Source organism: Mustelus asterias, chromosome 21 (genome assembly GCF_964213995.1).
Source record: "Mustelus asterias chromosome 21, sMusAst1.hap1.1, whole genome shotgun sequence".
NCBI lineage: Eukaryota > Metazoa > Chordata > Chondrichthyes > Carcharhiniformes > Triakidae > Mustelus > Mustelus asterias.
The window spans coordinates 10,489,584-10,505,942 of NC_135821.1; the positions used below are offsets into that span (position 1 = coordinate 10,489,584).

A 16,359-nucleotide genomic window follows, 5' to 3' on the forward strand; every position below is an offset into this window, starting at 1 on the left:
AGGCAAGATCCATGGTCTAACCCCAATTGTAATTGGTTAAACCAGACAATAATCTTTAAGCTGCAGTTAGCATTAAGTGTCAAATTAAAGCAAGTGTCTGAATGATGGGCAATAGACAAAAATCAGTCATTTATTTTTTATTTCTACATATGACAGCAATTCAATTCTTTGCGACAAGTTCGGTCTTCCTGGAGAAAGCCAAGTGGTCCAGCTGGAATTGGAAACACATCTCACAGCAGCAAAGCCATCTCCAATCCAATACTAGATGTCACATTAAGTGCTCTCCTCCAGTGAGAGCTTGTCAAACAGGTACTCTCCCATCCCATTCTCAGGGGCTCCCAGACGCCTCAAGTTGGTGACGTGGTCACCAAGTTGCTTGATGGTCTTGACCTGCTCATCCAGACAGTGAGTCTCCAGAAAGTCACACAGCTGGAAGAGATAATAGATAGACAGTCAAATAATGTGAAGATCAGATTCTCCACGGCCAATTCTCAGAGGGAGATTCCTTGGAGGAAGTGAGTTGCATTTTACCACAACTGTATATCATTGAGTGCGTTAGTCAGGAAATGTGCTCACTATTTCCTGAAGCAAACAGCCTACAAATGTGGTCATTTGCAGTTTAGGAATGGACCTAATCATAGGCACAGCCCAAGATCCCAATAGTAATGAACTAAAAGAGAGAAATTGGTCATGTACAGGACAATCAGCTATCCCCCTCCCCACCATGTAACCCAGACCATGCACGCAAGTTGACACACCCAATGCTAGAGTCCAAGTTGCAATGCAAGTTCTTATTTCATAGGTTGCAAGCCAATTACAATTGGCAATGTTGCTCTTGTCACATCCATGCCCTCACTGGGATGTGGGGATTGAGGACAATGCAGTGTTGGGTCTAACTGGTCACATTGGGAAATCAGATCAAAGACAATCAAACAATACAAAGTCTACCAGAGATCAGAGTGACGATGAAGTGAAGCTTACATGAGGGTCAGTCTGGGTGGTGGCGAGTTGGTGTAGATCCAGGAGACTCTGGTTCACATTCTTCTCCAGATCCAGGGCAACTTGCATTGCCTGTAGACTGTTGCCCCACTCATCCCTCTCTGGCTTCTACAATGGAGAAAGACAGGCCAGTTATTTCAGGGAGCTTTCAGCTTGTCCATTTGTACCAAGAGAAGGAAGGTGTTCAGGATCACCCCTTCCAGTTTTCTGCAGTGCAACAGGGGACTAACACGCACAAACAATTCTGAATTCCTTATCCATCAGAGTGCATATCGCTCAAGTCTCCGTATAGCAAGATGGAGACATTTTGTATTGAGTTAGACATTGAGAGATAAGACAGGTGAAGCTAAGCAACATTTCCCACTCCCTTTAGGATTTGACAATTCTGTCAGTCCAATGAATTGAAGCCACATCATTAAAGCAGCCATTTTCCCCCAATTCTCACCTTCACATCCTGGAGGAGGATGCGGCCTCCACGTTTATTCTGGAATTTAATCAGCTTCTCCACGTGTTCCTGCTTCTCCTGGGACCGATGTTTGAAGTAGTGGGAGAAATTGTCGAGGGCGACATCATCCCGGTCAAAGAAAGACGTCTGAAAGAGAACAATCCGAATTCCATTAAACACAACACGGCCAATTCTAATCCCAAGTACAAACCCTCTTCCAGCTTTCTAGTCAATTAATTTTAAATTTAAATTCCCTTGGTCTACAATTATATTGATTGGTCTGTAACCCAATTTCCAACCATGAAGTTTAGTTTATGGGACAAATGACTAGTCAAGGAAGTATAGTTTTGATAAAAGACTCCTATTTCAGCTAGGTAAATTGTGCTGTGAATGAAATTCAAGCCCTTTGCTTTAGCATCAACCCAATCCAACATGAAATACTGCAAAACAATAACCAGTCAACAAATAGAATTGGAAGAGTATGCAGTCAGATAATAGACAGCATGAAAATGGGAATTTAAAAATCACTTCGAATGGAAGAGCCTCATTTCTTCCACAAAACGGCAAGGCTTCCATTTGGAATGCAGTCAGTCAATGTTGACTAGATGTTGTCCATCACCCAAACCAGCCTCCCATCCATTGACTGTCTACTCTTCCCACTGCCTCAGGAAAACAACCAGCATAATTAATGAGCGCAGGCACCCCAGACATACTCTTCCACCATTGGGAAAAAGATACAAAAGTCTGACAACACATACCAACTGACTCAAGAACAGCTTCTTCCCTGCTGCTGTCAGACTTTTGAATGGACCTACCTCACTGATGCGCGATTAATTCACTTGGGAGGCTGGATCGTACCCAGGAAATAAAGGCTTTTATTAGCAACAAGAATGGAGCATACTGCTTAACAATACAATCCCAGACGAAAGGGTCACTAGGAAGTGCAGTGACCTTTATACTCCTATAGGAAGGCGGAGCCAACCGGAGTGTACCACAGAACAATACCAACAGGTGGAGCACCCCAACCCTAACCCCAACAGTAACAAGAGTAACATATGTACAAGTACCCATAGTGGTAACCATCTATGGTTCAGTACCCATAGTGGTAACCATCTATGGTTCAGTACCCATAGTGGTAACCATCTATGGTTCAGTACCCATAGTGGTAACCATCTATGGTTCAGTACCCATAGTGGTAACCATCTATGGTTCAGTACCCATAGTGGTAACCATCTATGGTTCAGTACCCATAGTGGTAACCATCTATGGTTCAGTACCCATAGTGGTAACCATCTATGGTTCAGTACCCATAGTGGTAACCATCTATGGTTCAGTACCCATAGTGGTAACCATCTATGGTTCAGTACCCATAGTGGTAACCATCTATGGTTCAGTACCCATAGTGGTAACCATCTATGGTTCAGTACCCATAGTGGTAACCATCTATGGTTCAGTACCCATAGTGGTAACCATCTATGGTTCAGTACCCATAGTGGTAACCATCTATGGTTCAGTACCCATAGTGGTAACCATCTATGGTTCAGTACCCATAGTGGTAACCATCTATGGTTCAGTACCCATAGTGGTAACCATCTATGGTTCAGTACCCATAGTGGTAACCATCTATGGTTCAGTACCCATAGTGGTAACCATCTATGGTTCAGTACCCATAGTGGTAACCATCTATGGTTCAGTACCCATAGTGGTAACCATCTATGGTTCAGTACCCATAGTGGTAACCATCTATGGTTCAGTACCCATAGTGGTAACCATCTATGGTTCAGTACCCATAGTGGTAACCATCTATGGTTCACCACCCATAGTGGTAACCATCTATGGTTCACCACCCATAGTGGTAACCATCTATGGTTCAGTACCCATAGTGGTAACCATCTATGGTTCAGTACCCATAGTGGTAACCATCTATGGTTCAGTACCCATAGTGGTAACCATCTATGGTTCAGTACCCATAGTGGTAACCATCTATGGTTCAGTACCCATAGTGGTAACCATCTATGGTTCAGTACCCATAGTGGTAACCATCTATGGTTCAGTACCCATAGTGGTAACCATCTATGGTTCAGTACCCATAGTGGTAACCATCTATGGTTCAGTACCCATAGTGGTAACCATCTATGGTTCAGTACCCATAGTGGTAACCATCTATGGTTCAGTACCCATAGTGGTAACCATCTATGGTTCAGTACCCATAGTGGTAACCATCTATGGTTCAGTACCCATAGTGGTAACCATCTATGGTTCAGTACCCATAGTGGTAACCATCTATGGTTCAGTACCCATAGTGGTAACCATCTATGGTTCACCACCCATAGTGGTAACCATCTATGGTTCAGTACCCATAGTGGTAACCATCTATGGTTCACCACAGTCACATTAAGTTGATCTTTCTCTACACCATAGCTATGACTGTAACACTACATTCTGCACCCTCTCCTTCTCCATGTACAGTATGCTTCATCTGTATAGCACAAGACACTCACTGCATACTAATACACTGACAAGAAATTGCAACAAATTAGTTATAGGAAGTAATGCCCATTTCAGAGTATCTTCACAGAGGCATTGATGTCCAAGTGTTACAGGACAAGTCACCCAGAGAACACATGTTCCAGGCTCAGGCAGACTGGAAACATCTGGAAGTAGATCAAGTATCAGTGACCACGAAGCTGTCAAGTTATTAAACACCCAGCTGCTGCATTAATGGGAGCTGCTGTCTATATCCAGTGTGACCTCCAGCTGACTCCATTCCCACACCAACATCACAACTGCAACACCCTTCTGAAATAACCAAGACTTCCATTCAGTTGTGGCAATGACAGGGGAGAGCAGCAAGTGTCAGTCACACATGACTAAATGTTCCAAGATTAACTCCAAGAACACTTTTGCTCTGCACACATCACCCTGGCAACCAGCTAGTGTACCAGCCACTAATCTCACCCTTGCAATAATTAGGTTGAATGGACACTTCAGGACAGTAACACCCAATAAGTCAAGTTAAAATGTATTGACTACAGACACTGGAATCAGAAATAACAGGGTGGTACAGTGATTAGCACTGCTGCCCCAGGTTCAATTCCCAGCTTGAGTCGCTGTGTAGAGTCTGCACATTCTCCCAGTGTCTGTGGGTTTCCCAGGGTGCTCCAGTTTCCTCCCACATTCCAAAGATGTGCAGGTTAGACTGATGGAGCAATTTAGCATGGCCATTCATGTTAGGGGGATTTCAGGGAGATTAGTAGGGTAAATTTGTGGATGGGGCCCAAGTGGGTTTGTAGTCAGTGGAGGCACAGTGGGCCAAATGGCCTCCTTCTGCACTGTAGGAATTCCATGAAAATGCTGGAAAACCTTAGCAGGTCTGACAGCATCTATGGAGAGAGACTAGAGCCAACATTTGGAGTCCAGAGGTCTCCATTCATTTAGAGTTGAAATGTTAGTTCTGTTCTCTCTCCACAGATGCTGTCCAACCAACTGAGATTTTCCAGCATTGAGTTTTGGAATAAGTCAGGTTAGGCTGAAACAGAGCAAGAATGTATTTCAACAAAATAGACCTTATTTTAAATCTATAAAGATAAGACTCACCAAAGAAAGATAGAGATAGGAGGCAGTGAGCTCCAGGTTAATCTGCTTGTTGACACCAGCTTCACAATCCTGGTGATAGTTTTGGGAAATCTGCGAGTCCATCGTGCAATTTGTTCTTTTGCCTAATTCGCACAAAACACAATCGTGATCACACACTTAAGATTTACACCAAATATCCCAACCAAAGGACTTGCATTTATACTCTGGGACCCAACCCTATTTTATCAAACAGGAAATGACATCATCAATGGTGGCCAACCATTCTTGTTAACCAATCAAACACTGCCTTTTCCAATTGGGTTCCAATTGGCAAAGGATAGGATTTGGGACCCAGGAGCCAATCAGAATGTTGGAGGGGCTGCTTGAAGGAATTGCTAACTGACCTTGACTCTTTGCATGGAAATCCTGAAAGTTCTCCCCCTGAAAATATGAAGAGATTATACTCTAAAATCTTATCATGACATTTAACTGGAGGTGTTGGGACAAGCTTGATGCACACTCACATTAGGTTCCCATCTTTCGTGTGGGGAGCCAGAGGGCGGGTAACCCACACATCTTTGGAGCGTGGGAGGAAACCGGAGCACCCGGAGGAAACCCATGCAGACACGGGGAGAACGTGCAAACTCTGCACAGACAGTGACCCAAGGCCGGAATTGAGCCTGGCGATGCGAGGCTAACCACTGTGCCACCGTGCTGCCCTTGCCCAGGCTCGATCCCATTTACTCCACTAATTCCCCCTAACCTCACATATTTACCCCACTAATCCACCTAATCTACACATTTTAGGACACCAAGGGGCATTTTAGCGTGGCCAACACATCTAACACACACATCTTTGGAGTGTGGGAGGAAACCGGAGCACCCGGAGGAAACCCACGTAGACACGAGGAGAACGTGCAGACTCCACACAGACAGTGACCCGAGGCTGGAATTGAAACCGATTCCCGGGCGCTGTGAGGCAGCAGTGTTGTTTTCAGTCCAATAGCACCAACAGTAACCACATGGAAAGCGAGTTGTATAATCCAACACGGTTCAGGCCAGCGTCGAATAAAAGAAGAATGTTTTCAGCTCAGTTTGTGGGATATTGCTTCAATCCTATAAGGAATTTGTTCAGCCCTGGGTTGGCAGACTTGGAGGTCCGAGTCGGGCGTGAAGAGTGGGCAAGAAGTTGGCGTAGTGGTAATGCCACTGGACTAGTAATCCAGAGACTCAGCTCATGATCTGGGGCCACGGGTTCAAATCTCACTGCGGCAGCCGGTGGAATTTGAATTCAAGGAATGAAATCTGGAATTGAAAGTTAGCCTCAGTAACGGTTGACCATAAAACTACCAGCGATTGTCGTTTAAAAAAACCCTCACCTGGTTCACTAATGTCCTTGCGGGAAGGAAATCTGCTGTCCTTACCCGATCTGGCCTACATGTGACTCCAGAGCCACAGCAATGTGGTCAAATCAACGCATGGGGGAGCTATACAATAAATGGCAGAACCATCAGGAGTATAGACACACAGAGGGATCTGGGTGTGCAAGTCCACAGATCCTTAAAGGTGGCAGCACAGGTGGAAAAGGTGGTGAAGGCATATGGCATGCTTGCCTTTATTGGACAGGGCATAGAATATAAAAGTTGGCATATGATGTTGCAGTAATATAGAACGTTGGTTAGGCCACATTTGGAATACTGCATCCAGTTCTGGTCGCCACACTACCAGAAGGACGTGGAGGCTTTGGAGAGAGTGCAGAAAAGGTTTACCAGGATGTTGGGGGGTATTAGCTATGAGGTGGAGATTGAGTAAACTAGGGTTGTTCTCCCTGGAAAGACGGAGGTTGAGGGGCGACCTAATAGAAGTTTATAAAATTATGAAGGGCATAGATAGGGTGAACAGTTGGAAGCTTTTTCCCAGGTCAGAAATGACAAACACAAGGGGTCACGGGTTCAAGGTGAGGGAGGCAAGGTTCAACACAGATATGCGGGGGATGTATTTTACACAGAGGGTGGTGGGGGCCTGGAATGCACTACCAAGTGAGGTGGTTGCGGCAGACACGCTAGGATCATTTAAGACTTATCTAGATAGCCACATGAACAGACTGGGAATAGAGGGATACAAACGGATGGTCTTGTTAGGAACACATGATCGGTGCAGGCTTGGAGGGCCGAAGGGCCTGTTCCTGTGCTGTATTGTTCTTTGTTCTGAAACAGCCTGGCAAAGCAGCACACTCAATGCAAGAGCAATAAGGCATGGGCAACAAATGTTGGCCTTTCTAATACTGTACGAAAGTCCAAAGATTTGAATTATTATTGTTACATTTATTGGGAGACAGTGAAAAATATTGTTTCTTGCACACTATACAGACACAGCATACAGTTCATAGAGTACATAGGGGAGAAGGAAAGGAGAGGTTGCAGAATGTAGTGCTACAGTCATGGCTAGGGTACAGAGAAAGGTCAACTTAGTATATGATAGGAACATTCAAAAGGGTGGCACAGTGGTTAGCATTGCTACTTCACAGCACCAGGGATCTGGGTTCGATCCCTGGCTTGGGTCACTGTCTGTGTGGAGTTTGTACATTCTGCCCGTGTCTCCAAGGGTTTCTTCCGGGTGCTCTGGTTTCCTCCCACAATCCAACGACGTGCGGGTTAGGTGGATTGGCGATGCTAAATTGCCCCTTGGTGTCAAGGGGACTACCTAGAGTAAATGCATGGGGTTATGGGGATAGGGTCTGGATGGGATTGTGGTCAGTGCAGACTCGATGGACCGAATGGCCTCCTTCTGCACTGTAGGATTCTATGATTCTATGAGAAAAGGGGATGATAATATCAATGAACCACTTTGGGAGAACTTCAATGCATTCCCTCTTCCGGGGCAGTTTCTCAGGAGGATTGAGATGTAAATCAGATGCTCAGTGAACAATGGTGGCCAACCAGTTTGAATAATTAGGGTCCCGAGAGGGAGCGGGATTTTTTTGTGACCCAAGAATTATGGGGGGAATGTGTCCAGTTCATGACAGTTGTGAGGTGCGGGTGAATGTGATGTCAGGGGAGACAGGTCACCGGATTTCGACTCCACGTCAAGATGTACTTAATTAATTCAGAGATAAGCACCTGTTGCACTTTGCAGAATGGGGGCAGGAGGTCGTCCTTGGAGCCTGCCAGTTCTTGCAAGACCCTAAGATGCAAAGCCATCTGGTCTAGGGGGCACTTGTCAGCTTTTAGGTTGACTAGCTTTCCCAGCATCCTTTCCCTGGCGATGGCCATTCCCCCACCCCGATCACCTCTTGACTTTCAAGAACCTTTGGGACAGTTTAAGGTTCTTGCCTGTGAAGGCAGATACAAAATTCCTGTTCAATGCCTCTGCCATTTCGTTACGACTTTGCTCCATCTCTAGAGGGATAACATCAGCTTTAATTACTCTATTCAAATACTTGTAGACACTGTCACTGCGTTTTTATATTGCTAGCTAGCTTTCTCTCACTATTTCCTGCCTCCAGGGATACACAGTGGCTAGCACTTTTGTCATGAATACATCAGATTAGCCAAGCATACTAACTGAAGGGAACATCAATTTGTACTGCATGAGAAGATTGGTTGGAAAGTGGACTCTGGTGGACATGTTGCCATGGAGAATGCACCAGTGAACAGTCAACTGCCAAGCTTTTTCAATTCTAATCTGGCTGGACAACTGGTTAAGCCCTGGGGAATGAATCAGGCAATTGCCCTCTCCTAGATTTGCATGGAAAAGCTACAGTGGGGATATGCTTCTTCAGTCAATGACAAGCTGGCCCTTACATGAACACAGCATGTGTAAGAGAGAGACACTTAGCTCAACTGAATCTCAAATTGGCTGCCTAATAGATTTACTCTTTACAATTGGTATTTGTGCAGATCCACCCCGGTGGAAGAATGATGAACAATTTTCACATGTCTTTGTCCAGCAAGAAAGCCCACCAACACCTCTACTCTAAGGCAAAGGAAATTTGGCGGTCTGCTATGACTCTCACCAACTTAGATGCACCACAGAAAGCATTCTTTCTGGTTGTATCACAGCTTGTTATGGGTCCTGCTCTGTCCAAGACCTCAACAAATTACAAAGGGTTGTGAATGTAGCCTAGTCCATCACGCAAACCAGCCTTCCATCCAATGACTGTCTACACTTCCTGCTGCCTTGGCAAAGTGGCCAGCATAATTGAGGACACCACGCACTCCCACCTTCTTCCGTTGGGAAAGAGATCACGTAGCAACTGACTCAAGAACAGCTTCTTCCATGCTACTGTCAGACTTTTGATACCTTGCATTAAGTTGATCTTTCTTTACACCCTTGCTATGACTAACACTACATTCTGCACTCTTCCCTTCTCTATGAACAGTATGCTTGGTCTGTATAGCGTGCAAGAAACAATACTTCCTGTATAATACATGTGACAATAATAAATCAATTTATATTGCATGAGAAAAGATACTGATGGGTGGTGAGTCAGCCAATTGGTTAAGATAGCTGAGAATGTACTAGGAACTATTGTGCCCCATACTCACATTGCAAAGAATACATTCCCTCAACCCAGGAATTCTTGTAGATGCTTTGAATAGATCCTCGTCACAATGTGAAGAGAGGCATGACTAGGAAAGTTGAAGGCTGGACACCCATACTCCATCCTCCCCTATTGGAAGAGGGGGTCCCGGGGTCTAATCACTATTGTATTTTGATAATCCAGTCAATCATTCCATGACCTCAAAGTGTGTACAGGAAAAAAAGTATCCATTGTCCGAATAAAGGGCAATAGACAAAAATCAGTGAAAGGTTTTTATTCAATGTCTTGTTCATGCTACAAGTTGTGTCTTCCTGGAGAAAACCAAGTGGTCCAGGTGGAATTGGGAATACACATCTCACAGCAGCAAAGCCATCTCCAATCCAATACTAGATGTCACATTAAGTGCTCTCCTCCAGAGAGAGCTTGTCAAACAGGTACTCTCCCATCCCATTCTCAGGGGCTCCCAGACGCTTCAAGTTGGTGATGTGGTCGCCAAGTTGTTTGATGGTCTTGACCTGCTCATCCAGACAGTGAGTCTCCAGAAAGTCACACAGCTGGAAGGGGAAGAAATGATAGAAAAATCAGTTCAAGTTAATTCGCTTCACTCTTGCAGGGAGATCTCTGATTTGCTTTTGCTGAAATCTGTGGTAAACCCAGGAGACTGGCATTTATGTTTGTCAAACACTTACAGGGGAGGCAACGGCTTTGTGGTATTATCACTAGATGATTAATCCAGAAAATCAACTAATGTTTGGGGACCTGGGTTTGAATCCCACCATAGCAGGTGTTGCAATTTGAATTACATAAAAGAGATCTGGAATTAATCTACTGATGACCATGAAACAGTTGTTGAAAAAATTCATCTGGTTCACTAATGTCCTTTGGGGAAGGAAATCTGCCGTCCTTACCGGTCTGGCCTACATGTGACTCCAGAGCCAATATGGTTGACTCAACTGCCCTCCAAGGCCAACTAGGAATGGGCAATAAATGCTGGCCAGCCAGCAACATCCATGTCCCATGAATGAAAAGAAAATACAGTTAATGTCTAGAATGAGTCTTTGGGAGTTTGCTTGAATGAGGGTTTAAATATTGTCTGGAACACCTAGGGATAACTTCCTTGCTCTTGGGGCCCATCTGCTGGCGACAGGATTAGCTGCAAGTATTCGCATTCCAACCATTATTCATGTAAATTGAGTTTGTGTATTTATATGCCCCGTTTGTGAACACTCCCACTCACCCAAAGGGGTTTGGGGCTCCGAAAGCAAGTGGCTTTTGCTACCAAATAAACCTGTTGGGCTTTAACCTGGTGTTGTTAAACATCTTACTGTGTTTACGCCAGTCCAACGCCGGCATCTCCACATCATGACAGGAGATGGGGCCAGTGTTTTAACAAGATGGCACCCCTGACAGTTCACCTCAATACCGAGGGAGTGCAGCACTGGGCACCAAATCCATGACCTTCTCTCAAGTGAGTGCGTGACCAAGAGAGCCACTGTTCAAATCAAGTAGAAATGCCAGTTCTTATTTGATCCAGATTTAAATCTATTTACCGGTGTAACATCATTGCTCACTTTTGAATGTCTTTTGGCTACGCGAGAACATGGCGATTCCACAATGGTGTCTCCAACTGGTCAATCATTTTATTTAAGAAACAGAGATTAGAGTGACGACGAAATGAAGCTTACATGAGGGTCAGTCTGGGTGGTGGCGAGTTGGTGTAGATCCAGGAGACTCTGGTTCACATTCTTCTCCAGATCCAGGGCAACTTGCATTGCCTGTAGACTGTTGCCCCACTCATCCCTCTCTGGCTTCTACAATGGAATAAAGACTTGTTAAATTTCAGTAGAACAATCAGCAACCCTGTAATACCTTTTTTTTAAAAAAAATAACTTTATTCCACTTAAGTATTAAGTGCAGGAACAAGTTTATTTATTGTCACGAATAGGCTTACATTAACACTGCAATGAAGTTACTGTGAAAATCCCCTAGTCGCCACACTCCGGTTCAGGTACACTGAGGGAGAATTTAGCACGGTCAATGCACCTAACCAGCATGTCTTTTGGACTGTGGGGGAAAACCCAGTAAGAAGTTTAACAACACCAGGTTAAAGTCCAACAGGTTTATTTGGTAGCAAAAGCCACACAAGCTTTTGGAGCTGCAAGCCCCTTCTTCAGGTGAGTGGGAATTCTGTTCACAAACAGAGCATATAAAGACACAACCTCAATTTACATGAATAATGGTTGGAATGCGAATACTTACAACTAATCAAGTCTTTAAGAAACAAAACAATGTGAGTGGAGAGAGCATCAAGACAGGCTAAAAAGATGTGTATTGTCTCCAGACAAGACAGCCAGTGAAACTCTGTGGGAGTTACAAATAGTGTGACATGAACCCAATATCCCGGTTGAGGCCGTCCTCGTGTGTGCGGAACTTGGCTATCAGTTTCTGCTCAGCGACTCTGCGCCGTCGTGTGTCGCGAAGGCCGCCTTGGAGAACGCTTACCCGAATATCAGAGGCCGAATGCCCGTGACCGCTGAAGTGCTCCCCAACAGGAAGAGAACAGTCTTGCCTGGTGATTGTCGAGCGGTGTTCATTCATCCGTTGTCGCAGCGTCTGCATAGTTTCCCCAATGTACCATGCCTCGGGACATCCTTTCTTGCAACAACGTTGGCCGAGTTGCAAGAGTATGTACCGTGTACCTGGTGGATGGTGTTCTCACGTGAGATGATGGCATCTGTGTCGATGATCCGGCACGTCTTGCAGAGGTTGCTGTGGCAGGGTTGTGTGGTGTCATGGTCACTGTTCTCCTGAAGGCTGGGTAGTTTGCTGCGGACAATGGTCTGTTTGAGGTTGTGCGGTTGTTTGAAGGCAAGAAGTGGGGGTGTGGGGATGGCCTTGGCGAGATGTTCGTCTTCATCAATGACATGTTGAAGGCTCCGGAGGAGATGCCGTAGCTTCTCCGCTCCGGGGAAGTACTGGACAACAAAGGGTACTCTGTCCACCGTGTCCCGTGTTTGTCTTCTGAGGAGGTCGGTGCGGTTTTTCGCTGTGGCGCGTTGGAACTGTTGATCAATGAGTCGAGCGCCATATCCTGTTCTTATGAGGGCATCTTTCAGCATCTCCACATCATGACTACCGGGGAAAACCCACACAGACATGGGGAGAATGTACAGACAGACCCAAGCCAGGAATTATTACAGCTTGGTTAATGCACAGCAAGATGGAGATATTTAGCTCACGGTCAGACAGGTGAAACTAAACAAAGAAACATTTTCCTCTCCCTTTAGAACTTGAAGATTTTGACAGTGTAATAGTTGAAGCCACATCATTAATGGAGCCATCCCCCAACCCCACCCCCCACATTCCCACCTTCATATCCTGGAGGAGGACGCGGCCTCCGCGTTTATTCTGGAATTTAATCAGCTTCTCCACGTGTTCCCACTTCTCCTGGGACTGATGTTTGAAGAAGTGGGAGAAATTGTCGAGGGCGACATCATCCCGGTCAAAGAAAGACGTCTAAAAGAGAACAATCCCAATTCCATTAAACACAACACGGAGGCCCCACCAAGTCTGAACATTACACCAAGGCCTCTTTCTAAGCAAGGATATGAGATCACATTAAAAATCCTTTCGCTTCCTCAGTATATAGAATCCAGTCTTCATGTTTCCAATTGTAAAGGTTAGCCACACCCATCCAATAGCATAATGTGATAGAAATTGTAACTTTAGTGTGAACACCATCTGCCAAGTGACATTGTGTGTATTCTATTAAATTTAAGCCTTTTGCACCCTTATTCTCAATAGCTTCCAGCTAACCATAATTACAGGAAAGGAATTGTTACAATTTATTCAGTGTTACCTACAGGGCAGCAAGCACAAGACGTTAATCAGATTGGCGTCCGATTTGTATTGGATTAGTTACCCAAGAAATACATGTTCAAGTCCTTCAAATAAGGAAAAAAAATTGAAAATGAAGTGTCACAACTAGGCTTACATTAACACTGCAATGAAGTTACTGTGACAATCCCCTAGCTGCCACACTCCAGCACCTGTTCAGGCACACTAAGAATTTAGCATTGGCCAATGCATTTAACCAGCACATCTTTTAGACAAGTATCAAAAATGACCATGAAAGTTTAAAAACCCCAACTTGTTCACTAATGAAAAATGCTATTTTTACTCAAGTCTGGCCCACAGGTGACTCCATTCTCACACCAATAGACTCAATACCTTCTGACATAGCCCAAGGGTAAATTACCCTGTAGTGTCAGGGAGACTAGCAGGGTTTGGGCCTGGGTGGGATTGTCGTCAGTGTGGGCTTGATGGGCCAAATGGCCTCCTTCTGCACTGTAGGGATTCTATGATTCTAGTAAGCTGCTCATTTGTGGGAATGATGGCTGCTCCTTCATCAGATGGAGTGGATATCTTCGTCAGATGGAGTGGACGAAGGCGCAGGGCTCCAAAAGCTAATGGCATTTGCTACCAAATAAACCTGTTGGACCTGGTGTTGTTAAAACTCTTACTGCATTTATGGGAACTCAGGGTTGGGCAGTAAATGTCCAAAGATGTGCAGGTTAGGTTGATTGGTCAGGCTAAATTGCCCCTTACTGTCTGTGGGACTAGCTAGGGCAAATGCATGGGGATAGGGCAAGGGTGGGATTGTTGTTGGTGCAGACTCAATGGGCCAAATGGCCTCCTTCTGCACTGTAGATTGTGTGATACTCCAGTCACAGTCAAAATGAACATTAAAACTTCAATCCAGTTTGGGAAGACACTTCTATTCCACATAGATCATTCTAGGAACAGCCAATGAACCAACCACTTGATATTCAATATCACCACATCTCACAATCGCAATCTCATTGCAATTAGTAATTAGGGTGGAATGACATCTTTAGTTAGGAGAGCTACAAAACACAACCATGAAGTCAAGTTAGACTTAATGGAAGAATTTACTTCAGAATAATGCATTTTATTTCAAACCCAGAGACAAGACTCACCAAAGAAAGATAGAGATAGGAGGCAGTGAGCTCCAGGTTAATCTGCTTGTTGACACCAGCTTCACAATCCTGGTGATAGTTTTGGGAAATCTGGGAGTCCATTTTTTTTCCCACTTCCCAACTTACTCAAGAAAACCTCCGTATTACAAATTTAGGATGAACACAAATGACCTAAAACTTCACTGGCAAAGGACTCACATTTATACCCCAGGACCCCCAACACTGGAGTCCTAAACAGGAAATGACATCATCAACAATGGCCAACCATTCTTGTTAACAAATCGAACAGCTGCCAATCTTTTTGGCCAACGAAGTGAACTAAATCTAATTAACTCAGGGACGAATCAAAAGGGGCAGCTCCCAAAAGGAGGGAAATCACCCGAAACAAAAGACAAAGTGGAAAGGAAAATTAAAAGATCAAACCAAAATGTGATTAAAGGGGTCAATAATGCACCCCAGTCCCTGCGGGCATGGAAGGCATCAACAGTGCCCTCAGACACCACATGCACCCTCTCCAGGGACACTCAGCCGCAAATATAGCCCCGGTAGAGGGGCAGATAGTCAGGACGGATGACCCCTTGGTCGCTCGCAGACTGGACCTGTTTATGGCAAGTTTTAGTCGAACAGCTGCATTGTCCAACTGGAATCCAATCAGCTCAGGATCGGATTTGGGGCCAATCAGAATGTCAGACGAGAGGTTCCTCTGATTGACAACTCAACCATGATGTCATTGCTGGTTGACCTTTGACCTCCCTCACCAGTGAAAACTTAACACAAAGTGTCTCTACCTGAAAATGAAAAATCATCCTCTAAAACCTCATTTTGAGTGGAGGTATTAAGACAAGCTTGTCACAGACCCCAGTTACATTAATTATTCTGAGGGACTCCTTATTCTAATTGTGTGACAGTGTTAAGAGCCAATTGCATGGGTCATTCCTGTACAGCCACAGAAACTGGGAGGCTTGGTGGCACAGTGCTTAGCACTGCTGTTTCACAGCGCCAGGGACCCGTGTTTGATTCCTAGCTCGGGTCACTCTCTGTGCAGAGTCTGCATGTTCTCCCTATGTCTACGTGGGTTTCCTCCGGGTGAACAAAGAACAATACAGCACAGGAACAGGCCCTTCGGCCCTCCAAGCCCGCGCCGCTCCCTGGTCCAAACTAGACCATTCTTTTGTATCCCTCCATTCCCACTCCGTTCATGTGGTTATCTAGATAAGTCTTAAACGTTCCCAGTGTGCCCGCCTCCACCACCTTGCCTGGCAGCGCATTCCAGGCCCCTACCACCCTCTGTGTAAAATATGTCCTCCTGATATCCGTGTTAAACCTCCCCCACCTCACCTTGAACCTATGACCCCTCGTGAACGTCACCACCGACCTGGGAAAAAGCTTCCCACCGTTCACCCCATCTATGCCTTTCATAATTTTATACACGGGTGCTCCGGTTTCTTCCCAGAGTTCAAAAGATATGCTGGTTAGGGTGCATTGGCCGTGCTAAAGTCTCCCTCAGTGTACCCAAACAGGCACTGGAGAGTGGCAACTAGGGGATTTTCACAGTAATTTCATTGCTGATAAGGTGTTTATTGTGGGTCCGACCAAGTGGGGAATCTTCTGGAAGGAATTTTGTAGGATTATCATTAACTGTATAACTGTAATCTTGTGTGTTTGAGTTTTCTTTTCTTCTTAATAAATCTTTCACTTTTAATATTAAAGTCCCAAAATGTGTTACTGCTCAGATCAGTCCCTTTCTTCAGAATACAAAAGGAATGAGTAAGCCATGTTTCCTTCTGGAATGTGGT

At 45.0% G+C, this 16,359-nt stretch overlaps 2 protein-coding genes across 2 annotated transcripts; both read right to left on the reverse strand.

The window, feature by feature from the left end:
* Positions 1-273: 273 nt before the first annotated feature.
* Positions 274-5,143, reverse strand: LOC144508924 (ferritin heavy chain-like). The gene is made up of 4 exons (XM_078237138.1): positions 5,042-5,143; positions 1,445-1,591; positions 982-1,107; positions 274-429 (listed from the first exon to the last, which is right to left on the reverse strand). The coding sequence occupies exons 1-4, from the start codon at positions 5,141-5,143 to the stop codon at positions 274-276; spliced, it is 531 nt and encodes a 176-aa protein (XP_078093264.1).
* Positions 5,144-9,823: 4,680 nt separating this feature from the next.
* On the reverse strand, positions 9,824-14,788 carry LOC144509120 (ferritin, higher subunit-like). The gene is made up of 4 exons (XM_078237492.1): positions 14,564-14,788; positions 12,933-13,079; positions 11,249-11,374; positions 9,824-10,117 (listed from the first exon to the last, which is right to left on the reverse strand). Exons 1-4 carry the CDS (start codon positions 14,663-14,665, stop codon positions 9,962-9,964), a joined length of 531 nt encoding a protein of 176 aa, XP_078093618.1. The 5' UTR covers positions 14,666-14,788; the 3' UTR covers positions 9,824-9,961.
* Between the last annotated feature and the right edge of the window lie 1,571 nt (positions 14,789-16,359).

What these genes read in the sequence shown, in the direction of transcription:
- LOC144508924 (XM_078237138.1), bottom strand. Translation starts at nt 5,143, where the DNA reads ATGGACTCGCAGATTTCCCAAAACTATCACCAGGATTGTGAAGCTGGT. An exon ending in CCTATCTCTATCTTTCTTTG is followed by an intron (nt 1,592 to 5,041) that starts GTGAGTCTTATC and finishes GTTCTCTTTCAG; the next exon opens with ACGTCTTTCTTTGACCGGGA. An exon ending in CCACCCAGACTGACCCTCAT is followed by an intron (nt 430 to 981) that starts GTAAGCTTCACT and finishes TATCTCTTCCAG; the next exon opens with CTGTGTGACTTTCTGGAGAC.
- LOC144509120 (XM_078237492.1), bottom strand. Translation starts at nt 14,665, where the DNA reads ATGGACTCCCAGATTTCCCAAAACTATCACCAGGATTGTGAAGCTGGT. An exon ending in TCCTCCTCCAGGATATGAAG is followed by an intron (nt 11,375 to 12,932) that starts GTGGGAATGTGG and finishes ATTCCATTGTAG; the next exon opens with AAGCCAGAGAGGGATGAGTG. An exon ending in CCACCCAGACTGACCCTCAT is followed by an intron (nt 10,118 to 11,248) that starts GTAAGCTTCATT and finishes TTCCCCTTCCAG; the next exon opens with CTGTGTGACTTTCTGGAGAC.